Raw genomic sequence first — 11,099 nt, 5'->3', positions numbered from 1 at the left:
CACAGCTGCCCATGCAGAGGACCAGCTGCCACGCCAGGCCTGGGAGACTGAGCAGGCTAAAGTGCCTTTAGCACTCCCAATGCCCAGCATGGGAAAGTGCTGCGGAAATCAGTTTTAAGAGGGTGTGTGTGTGTGTGTGTGTGTGTGTGTGTGTGCGCGCGCGCTATTTGGGGGGTGGTGTACTTTTGTCTGGGGATGTTTGTTTCCCTCTGTGTGTGTGTACATGCGCGTGTGTGTGTGCGTGCGTCTATACCTATGTGTGTGTGTAGGGGGAGGGGGGGGGACTCTGCTTTATATGGGTTCTTTGTATGCACTTCTCTCTGTATGATTGTGTATGTGTGTGCGTATGTCCATACTTGTATCTGTGTGTGAGCAGACTCTAAGATGATGTCTCATCCCTCCCTGCCCTCCCCCTACTCCCTGCACCCCAGGCCTCTCCCAGCGGTGAAGCAGCTGCCGTCGGAGGAGGGGGCTCAGAGTGACGAGGAGTCGGACTACATGATGCCCAACTCTCGGCCCGTGCTGCCCCCCATCAGCTCCTCCTCCCACGTGGAGCCCGCACCCAGGCCCCCTCAGGCCCCCGTACTCAACTCCAGGTACCGTCACGTCACGTCACCGCACAGCATGTTCCCCCTCCACACACACCTCACCTTACGGTGGAGATTCATGACAGCGGAGCAAGCAAAGTGAAGTTCTATGTTCCATCAATTTTCAGTTGGGGGCAGGCCGCGGTGACGTAGAACAGTGAAGTTCTATGTTTCATTCATTTTTAGTTGGGGGCAGGCCGCGGTGACGTAGAACAGTGAGTTGGGCGAAACGAGTGGAAAACGCTGGGGAATATTATGCAAATGAGTAGTGGGCGGCTGCCAGTCCAATTGTTTGTTGTTGCCTTTGACAGTTGGAAAATTGCAGGACTATGTTGTTCGATCGGTTAATTTGACTACTAAGAATAACTTTCAGGGCTTTGTAAGAGGTTGCTGATGTTGCTGGTACACTAGAGATTGAATCAGGGGCTTACTTTGATGGAGTGCCAGTTCAGATATTAAGACAAGTAACTGGATAGCCAACTAGCAGGCTACTTAGCTAATTATGGCACGGCCTCAGAGAGAGCGAAGAAAGTGTTTTGCCTCGCTTGCATGTAGCGCTACTGTTAGGCCCATGCCCATGCCCCGGCCCCCCAGATCCCCCCTTCTCCACTCCAGATACCCACTCAGCACAGCACGCTCCCCCTCCACACACCAGACATTACCCCCAGCCCCCACCAGACATGATGTGGCCTTTAGCCCCTGCTAAAAGCTTATCCTCACTCCCCAGAGCGACGCCGTTTGTTACCGTGGCGATGCATTGTTTTTGCGCACACGTGGGGTGTAGCCGCCCGCGCCTCAGCCTGCCTGCTTCTCCGCTGAGACTGACCACCAGGCCGCCTGGCTCGCGCTTGGCTTGAGCTCCACAGACTGGCTTTCCGTGTGTGTGTGTGTGTGTGTGTGTGTGTGTGTGTGTGTCCCAACACGCATATCAGGGTTGTCTTCTGCATCACAGTGTTTGTAGATCAAGTATTGATGAGGACTATTTTTTTTCTTTCTTTCTTTCTTTCTTTCTTTCTGTCTTTTTTGCCCAAAAGTTGTCACTGGTTGTGAAGTCACCTCAAAGCAATGTGTCATGGAGAATAACAATTAGAAATGTGTATCTGTGTGTTAACAGTAAGTTAATATATAAACCAAAACGGCTACAGATGATCTAGCTTACACCGCTTTTGGTGCAGTCCCTGCTATGGGGTGGACAGGTTGTGGGTGTGTCAGTGTGTACCTGAACAGCAAAAATGCATAATCTCATAGATGTCACATGTCCATAGAGCAGAGGATTGTGGGATTGATCCAAGCCTGACTTGGTCTGGGTCTGCCGGATCAGTAGTACTGATTCCTCCTGGCTGGATTCGTTTTGGACCTAGCGTCCTTTTAATGTGCTGGGTCGGTACTTTCTCTCTCTGTGTGTGTGTGTGTGTGTGTGTGTGTGTGTGTGTGTGTGTGTGTGTGTGTGTGTGTGTGTGTGTGTGTGTGTGTGTGTGTGTGTGTGTGTGTGTGTGTGTTGAACTGTGCACTGCTTGTGTTTTAATGTTCCTGAGCATAGAGAAAGCGTTGGCATAGAGACCGGCAGTAGCCTTGAATCCATAGCCTAGACCCAGCAGGTGTGTAGACGAGTGTGCTCACACTGTCCCCTCTAGAATATGCTGTGGGTTGCAAAACTTGCTCACAGTATGATGTCCACAAGGATGAAGAATTCACCTCTGGTAGCTGTTTTCCACCCCCCTCAAGTGTGTATGAGTGTGTGTGGGGATTTTGGAGGATTGTGTATGTGATGGTGTGAATGAGTGTGATGTGGCATTGTTGGGGTCAGAGGTTTATGCGCGTAATGCTGCTGACTGTGATGTGGTCTTGTGGCATTGGAAGTGGGTCGGCGTTTAGTGCGATGTGGGCGGACAGCGTTTAGTCCTATGTAGGGGGTGCGGCGTTTAGTGCAATGTGGGGCGGGGTCGGAGGTGGGTTGGTCTTTAGTGCAATGTGGGGCGGGGTCGGAGGTGGGTTGGTGTTTAGTGCAATGTGGGGCGGGGTCGGAGGTGGGTTGGTGTTTAGTCAATGTGGGGCGGGGGCGGAGGTGGGTTAGTGTTGTGGACGTACACGGTTGGGAAGGAAATGTGACTATTGGTCAAAGCAGCAGGAGTAACACATAGAACAAGCAGGTCAAAATTCAAGATGATCTGCACCATATGGTTGGTGGAAACACGCTTAACAACACCTTGTGGAATCATGATAAAGCTGCATTCAAATCCACAGCACTGAACAAACACTCTTGTGGGTATATTACTAGTTTATTAGCTCATGTGCTTTTAGTTTATGACACCATGGGAAACTGAGCCAACTTTACAGCTCTGTTAAGGGCAGTTAGTCTAACAGCCGGGCTGCACTGGGCACGCACCAGAAGCTCTGTGTTCGCCGAGTGTAAAAATAGCTTTAGTAGAGTTTTTGAATTTGCGCACCACTTGGATCACATCTGGAGTAGCCAGTTCCATTGATTATAGTGGAAGCTAGTTGTTGCAGCATGCACTATGGGAGTGGAAGGCTTCAGTTGCGTACCAGGTGTAGCCCGGCTGTAACAAGGTGTAGGTGTTGACATGGACTCTGAGGGTGCTGCTAGGTGCTGAGGGGTGTGTGTGTGTGTGACTGAGGATACTGCTTGGTGCAAAGGTGTGTGTGAGACCCTTAGGATGCCTCTAGATGCTGAGGTGTGTGTGTGACTGAAGGTGCTGCTCGGTGCTAAGATTGTGTTGTGTGTTTCTTAGGACGCTGTTGAATGACTTGGACTCTGATGGGCAGCAGATGTACGAAGCCATGTACAACATCCAGGCCCAGGCCATCAACACTCCACTGCCACAGCAGGCACGCGATTCTGGTACGACACACTCACACACACACACACACACACACACGTGTGCATACACACACACACCCACACACACACACCCACACCAGGCTCAGGCCATCTTCACTTCACCTGCCACAGCAGACACATGACTCTGGTGACACACTCATAAAAACCACACACACACATACACTCACATATACAATGGTGTAACCCTGCACTTCTCTGCTCAGTCTTAAACACAGTGTTGATGATATCTGTTCCTGTTGTGTGTTAGTCGGTATGAGAGTCGGTGTGAGTCAGCGTTCAGTCTCACTCACTCTTCTAACCCCCCCCCCCCCAGACTACTCAGAGCTGCCACCCCTGGCGAGTACCAACGGCCCCCGAGAGCGCGAGCGAGACCCTCCGAGCGAGGAGGAGGAGAACAGCTACGACATCCCCAAGCCGCCCCTGCCCATCGCGCCGGCCCGACGCACGCTCTCCGAGATGGGCAGCTCCTCGGCCAACTTCAGCCGCCTGTCTCTGGACAGCGATGTCGGCAGCAGTGCTGCAGGTGAGATTGGAGCGCTGTTTACTCTTTGTCCTTTGACTCTGCCAGACTGTGGCTTGTCCAGTCAGTCACATTTCCAATTTCAAATGAGTGTGTTGCTATTATGCCAATTCCTTGCTTTGTTTGTATTCTCCAACTTTACGGGATGTCATAGGAGAAGATTACGAGCTGTTTTATTGGCAAAGAAAGGCTTAACAAGGTATTACATGTAGGGGTTTTGAAAATATTACAAATATTAACAATATAAAAAAATTATGAGATTTTCCTTTTTCTCAGAATAAATTAGCCTCCCTAAAAGGTGGGATTTTTCCTCATTGTTTTTTTATTTGGAGATTACGATAAATCACCTGATTTAAGGCCCATTCACACCAAGAACGATAACGATAACTATAAATAAATATCGTTCTTGTTAATATGAATGACGACGTTTACACTTAAACTATAACGATAATGACATGAAGAACGATATTGTTGGGGAACACTTTCAGAGCGATTTTCAGAACGATAAAAAGCTAATAGCCAATCAGAACCCATCGAATTTTAACCGTCACATTCATTAACACAAGGAGAGACTTTGTTTATCGTTCTTCAGTGTGAACGCTTTTATTGTTATGGTTATAGTTATCGTTATCGTTCTTGGTGTGAATAGGCCTTTATACATGATTTTAGTCAACTTTACCAGTGGTGCCAATAATTGTGGAGGGGACTTTATATGTATTGATTGTGGCTAGTGGGTTTAATAGAAATAGATGAAGTAAAAACCTCTCAAATTATGGGTTTTAGATTAACGTGTTGCAATTACAGTGCCATAATGTTCCATTGAATGATTGCAAATATACATTTTAAATGTCAGTTTGTTGATGAAAAATTGAAAAACCAGGAAATACAAATATCCTCTTCCCCAGCGTTCTCTGACTGCGAAGCTCCCGAACGTCCTCCGAAGCCACTGCCCCGCCGGATCAACTCGGACCGGCGCCCGAGCCCCGTGCCCCCGCCCACCCCCATGCCAGTGCTGCCCTCTCTGCCCTCGCTTCCTGTGGCAACAGCCCCAGCCTTCAGCAGCGAGATCGAGCACCTGATGAGCCAGGGCTACACCTACCAGGACATCCAGAAAGCCCTGCAGATCGCCCAGAACAATATCGAGATGGCCAAGAACATACTGCGCGAGTTTGTCTCCATCCCCTCCACCGCTCATATCCTCACATAGCACCCTCTCTCTCCCTCACAAACACACACACACACACACACACACACACACACTCCTCCATGCTTCTGGCAGGATGACCCCTGCTAAAAGCTTATCCTCACTCCCCAGAGCGACGCCGTTTGTTACCGTGGCGATGCATTGTTTTTGCGCACACGTGGGGTGTAGCCGCCCGCGCCTCAGCCTGCCTGCTTCTCCGCTGAGACTGACCACCAGGCCGCCTGGCTCGCGCTTGGCTTGAGCTCCACAGACTGGCTTTCCGTGTGTGTGTGTGTGTGTGTGTGTGTGTGTGTGTGTCCCAACACGCATATCAGGGTTGTCTTCTGCATCACAGTGTTTGTAGATCAAGTATTGATGAGGACTATTTTTTTTCTTTCTTTCTTTCTTTCTTTCTTTCTGTCTTTTTTGCCCAAAAGTTGTCACTGGTTGTGAAGTCACCTCAAAGCAATGTGTCATGGAGAATAACAATTAGAAATGTGTATCTGTGTGTTAACAGTAAGTTAATATATAAACCAAAACGGCTACAGATGATCTAGCTTACACCGCTTTTGGTGCAGTCCCTGCTATGGGGTGGACAGGTTGTGGGTGTGTCAGTGTGTACCTGAACAGCAAAAATGCATAATCTCATAGATGTCACATGTCCATAGAGCAGAGGATTGTGGGATTGATCCAAGCCTGACTTGGTCTGGGTCTGCCGGATCAGTAGTACTGATTCCTCCTGGCTGGATTCGTTTTGGACCTAGCGTCCTTTTAATGTGCTGGGTCGGTACTTTCTCTCTCTCTGTGTGTGTGTGTGTGTGTGTGTGTGTGTGTGTGTGTGTGTGTGTGTGTGTGTGTGTGTGTGTGTGTGTGTGTGTGTGTGTGTGTGTGTGTGTGTGTGTGTGTGTGTGTGTGTGTGTGTGTGTGTGTGTGTGTGTGTGTGTGTGTGTGTGTGTGTGTGTGTGTTGAACTGTGCACTGCTTGTGTTTTAATGTTCCTGAGCATAGAGAAAGCGTTGGCATAGAGACCGGCAGTAGCCTTGAATCCATAGCCTAGACCCAGCAGGTGTGTAGACGAGTGTGCTCACACTGTCCCCTCTAGAATATGCTGTGGGTTGCAAAACTTGCTCACAGTATGATGTCCACAAGGATGAAGAATTCACCTCTGGTAGCTGTTTTCCACCCCCCTCAAGTGTGTATGAGTGTGTGTGTGTGTATGTGAGTGAAAGAGAGCGCGAGTCTTTCATTCAGCCAAAGCATAGCACATGGTTTATGATGAGGAGCGACAGCCCTGGGTCAGTGTGTGTGTGTGTGTGAGCTTTCTGAGTGGAGAGCAGCTCAAACTGAAAGAAAGACTGCCTGTCCAACAGAGAAAGCCCAGACCTATGTGAAGATGACTGGTGGATTCTACCACTCCAACCACACACAGACACACACAAACAGACACACCTGGCCTGTTCCTCCTCACCTCCCTCAACAACTGCCTCTGAATGTCTCATTCATACAACGACAGACTTTTAACAGCCACCAAACAGAAGACCGAAGGAAAGAAGGAACACAAGGGGATGAAGAAAATCCTCTTTTACTGCTGGCCGGCCGGGGTGTGGTCATGCAGGGGTCTGTCTGTGGAGAAACAGGACGTGTGTGTGTGTGTGTTTGCGCGCATGTGTGTGTGTGGAGAAGCATTAGAGAGAAATGGAAGGAGAAGATGAGGAGGAGGAAGAAAAGGAGAAAGAAGTATTGTCTGACACGACACGGAGCTATTCTGTGCTCCCAGTGTTCAGTGTGGGAAGGGGAGGGGTTCTCTATCTGAAGTTGTTCATCTTAGTGAATCGTCATTGATTACTTTAATATATTATTGTTATTATTATTATTGTTGTTGTTGTCGTTATTATTATTGTTATTAATTCAGAAGTGCTTTACTGCTGCTGCTATTGTTAGTGCTAAACTATTAAGCCTTAACTGTACATTTGTGGATATTGTGTTTAACCTTTTTTTTAAAGTGGCAGTATCTCTTATTGGAGTCATGTAGCATACTTGAAATTGATAAGCAGCTTGTGCAAATACAGGCCCAAGTTGACCTTTTTTCCATCTTTTTCTGTGCGTGTGTGCGTGTGTGTGTGTGTGCGCGTGGTCGTTTAAGTGTCTGGATAATTGCACATCTGGTACCTCTCAGCTTGTTGAAGTCAGTCACACAGAGTTGAGACACTGCGCTGGTTGAGAATAATTTTAGTAACCATGCAAGAGCAGCCATAAGTAACCACACACACACACACCCTTCTCCACACTCATAAGTGTGTGTTCTTTACTCCACTCATAACTGTGTGTGTGTGTGCTTCATATTTTAGTTTCTTTTCCTACTGCTTGGTAAGAGCTGTCTGGTGTAGTCAGTCGAGACGTCATATGTTGGGGAACTTTGCACTGACACCAGAGATATCTGCGTTTCCCATTCTCTCTCTCTCTCTCTCTCTCTCTCTCTCTCTCTCTCTCTCTCTCTCTCTCTCTCTCTCTCTCTCTCTCTCCCCCTCCCTCCATCAGTCATCCCCTCACTGTGCTCTCACTCTATCTCTTTCCCCCTCCCTCCTCCTCCTCTTCTGTATTCATGGGAATGTGCAAAGGAGCCGTCTGCAGAATTGACAGAACAGAATGCCCCAGACTGGCTTAGTAGAGTCGGATGTTGTTGAGTGTTCCCCTGTCACGTTTGGCTTCCAGTGAACTCATCTAATCATTAATACTGGCTGTGATTGCACCATGTGATTTAGAGATTCTGTAGTTTCAAATCGAAACTTTTTATCTTTGTGTCATTTCTTTCATTTAAATACTGTACTTGTTATTGGTGTGTGCGTGTGTGTGTCCTCTAACATTTTTGGCACCGCATACAGATACCATACAGTGCTCTGATACTGCCACTTTAAAAATCAAAAGTGTATAGAGTTACTTATATAGAGAGTTTGTGTAAATGGCGTCATTTTGGTTTGATTTCATTTTGCATTCCTGTACATGTCAGAATTTTATTTTTGTTCAAGATTTTGTTTACTGATAAGAATTATACTGTGAGCAGTGCCATATGTTGAGTGTATTTTTTTATTTTTATTTTTTAAAGAAAAGGCCTTTCTTTCCTTTTAAGAGTGAATGGTTTCTGGTTGTTTCTGTGCGTCTCTTGCCTGTTCTCACGTCTCCAGCATCTTGGTTCTGTAAGAACCTTGCTCTGCTTGAATGAGTCTGGTTGAGTGTTTCCTACTTTGACCACAAGAGGGAGCCCTATGCTCCCCCATCACATTTTAACCCATGAATATTAGATGCCTGTTTGTGTTTGGGTTTTACCTAATGCTTGACTTTGCCCTCTCCTTTGGTGTTCATATCAATATGGACGTGTTCCCAGTACTGTCAGTCAGATGTGTAGAGTGGGTGATTTATTTTTTTTTTTTTTCCTCTTTCCTCAGTCAGTCCTCATAGGAAGGTACGTTAAGTCACTGATATGGTACAAGATCATCGCGTGTGTGTGTGTGAGTGATGTTTGTTGTTTGTTCCATTGCTGCTCTCTCCCATGGCAGACGCGTTTCAGGTGATGTAGTAACAAAGTGAAGGGGTTGTGCGTGTGTGTGTGTGATATTTTACTTCAGCAATGTACACACAACGTTCATGAATGTCAGTCATGATGTATATATATCCGTTAAGCTTGCGTAGCAACAACCTTAGCAGCTCCAGTAACGGTTTATTTCGCTGGGTTCTCGCACCCTCGGCGTGGCCGAGTGGAACGGAGTGGAGTGTAGCGGTGCACTGAAGGATGCCCTCCGCAGTAGCCTTACGCCCTACCTGTGTGCTTGCAGCACCTCTGATGCCAATCTGTACCTGTGCCATACTTCTGTTGGAGTCACTTCATATTTCACATGAGTGTGTGTGAGTGTGTGTGAGAGAGAGAGAGAGAGAGAAAAAGAGTGTGAGTGAGTTTCTATCTTTTAAAAAGCCTTTTTTTTGCTCTGTGTGTCTGTGTGCGGACTTCTCAGCTCGGTTCTCAGATGCTCATCGTGTCGCAGTGCGCCATGCCTTGTATCAACAGTTGAAATGTACCAGCTTGTCTGTGTCAGTGTGGATTCACTTCCGTGTCTTTGGGTTCAGAGGGAGAAGCCAAAGGACCCGTTGGGGGGGGGGGGGGGGGGGTTACTGATGTGTTGAAACTTGTAAAGTGGGGTTCTAAACTGTTGGTCATTCTGGACTGGTCTTCAGCATCGAGCTCTGAAACCTCCTCACTCCGCTGAAGACGACTTGTTGAAATGAATTATATGAATTACTGGGACTTCGCTCATCCGCCATGTCTTGTTAATATGAAGATGATAAATTTAAATCTATTGACAGTTTCTGTGAACAGGAGACTAATAGGGAGTAATGAGAATGAATAACACGTTCACCTGCAGAGTACAAAGTCATGGAGAGCAGCAGATTTGCCTTTGTTTTGATTATGTACATTTTCTTTTTTTTTTTCATTTGTCAACAAATAAAGACTAATGTTATTTATTAATTGTCCATGATGTACACCAACCCAGAAAAAAAGCATATAAAGTCATTTTAATTTTGAAATTTATACATCTGTTATTAAAGCAATTTTTAATAAATGTATAGGGTGATTTGCTCTTGCTTTATGTTCATGGATCACACACACATAAGCTCCTCCCTCTTCCCAGCATGCAACTCTCCCTGGTGCAGGTCTTGTCCTGATCTCAACCTCAGGACCAGCAGCACCTTCCACTGTAGTTATGGCGATCTGTTTCCACGGTTTCATTTTAAACAGCAGGCCTCTGTAACCCAGACGGAATCCCTATGGAGGCGTTCTAGAACCACAATAAATTATGGGCTCTGGAAAAGCCAAGTTACCACATCCTAGTTTTCAGGCCAAATATGGCCATCTAGGGCTAGGTTAGTGGGCCTCACTTCATATAATGTACATTCACCCCAAAGTAGGTTACAGTTAAGCCGTGCGTGGTTACATTTTAAAGCTCTCAATGTTTTAAAAGTTTTTGAAATATTGTTCCAAGCGTCTGTTTTTCTCAAATGTAGGTAAAATCTCAAGCCAAATCTGATTGTAGCCTACTCCCCATAGACTCCTTAAGCCCACTAGTCTGTTAGCCTGGCTAGCACCACCACTTCTCAATGAGACGTGGTCTGGGAACCAAACGTTCATTTTCTCGTATTTTAAAAAAATGCCAAGATCCGTTTATTGGGTGCCACGGATGTCTATCAAATGCGTCTGTGCATAGCTCATCATCGTCTTGCTTTCCCCCCTGTTCTGTGATTGGTTCCCTATCTGAGGCAAAAATTAGGGCGGTAGTTTCCAGGCTGCCTTAGCAGCGTGAATCAAATCATTGTTTGCCTGGATCAAAATGGAATTCCCTCATTCCACCTTTCAGCATGTCTGGGATGTTTGGTTATTTCTGGAACTCTCTAAGGATGACTGCCTCTGCTGCAGCTTTCACATTCAGTGGCTCCACAGCCGGCTGGGATTTCAGTACTTCAGTTGTCCAATTAACACAGAGTTTGTCAAACTAATTGATTAATTAACTAATTAATTTGCTCCTCCATCAGATGCTGTGTTAAATTCAGATGTCAACTAGGCTATTTGCTCTGCTATGTCAGTTTATCTCTGGATTTGGCCGCTCTCCTGTCCAACTACAACATGTCTTGTTTTCTAGGTCAGTAATTTCTTGCATTTTTTCCACACAAGTCTCCTCAATGAGCTCATGCTTTAGGCTTTTGAAGCGTGTGTCAATATTTGCCTTCTGATTTATGAACTCTTTATTTCCATCCTCTCTGAAATACCCAAACGGCTGTTCACCATAATTTCAAGGTTTTTGTTGTTGTTGTTATTGTTGTTGAACGCAAATGTGTGTAACCTACTATGGATGTTTAGGCTTCATTTCAAATATAACATAATAAATAAATATTTATAAATATT

At 46.4% G+C, this 11,099-nt stretch overlaps 1 protein-coding gene across 1 annotated transcript in view; it reads left to right on the top strand.

Annotated features, from left to right (window-relative positions):
• The window catches only part of cbl (Cbl proto-oncogene, E3 ubiquitin protein ligase), a 54,397-nt gene extending 45,105 nt beyond the window's left edge, over positions 1-9,292 (top strand). Inside the window, exons 13-16 of the mRNA XM_076290322.1 lie at positions 432-596; positions 3,338-3,447; positions 3,761-3,970; positions 4,873-9,292. Coding sequence (XP_076146437.1) covers positions 432-596; positions 3,338-3,447; positions 3,761-3,970; positions 4,873-5,174 — 787 coding nt within the window. The 3' untranslated portion in view covers positions 5,175-9,292. The remainder of the gene's footprint in view (positions 1-431; positions 597-3,337; positions 3,448-3,760; positions 3,971-4,872) is intronic.
• The last annotated feature ends 1,807 nt before the right edge of the window (positions 9,293-11,099 follow it).

Source organism: Alosa pseudoharengus, unplaced genomic scaffold (assembly GCF_046254945.1).
Source record: "Alosa pseudoharengus isolate Yale_2024_CS ecotype anadromous, Long Island Sound unplaced genomic scaffold, YU_APseudo_1.1 YU_APseudo_1.1_scf_18, whole genome shotgun sequence".
In the NCBI taxonomy this organism is placed as follows: domain Eukaryota; kingdom Metazoa; phylum Chordata; class Actinopteri; order Clupeiformes; family Clupeidae; genus Alosa; species Alosa pseudoharengus.
Note: the sequence above shows the minus strand (reverse complement) of the source record. Positions and strands in the feature narration are given on the sequence as shown.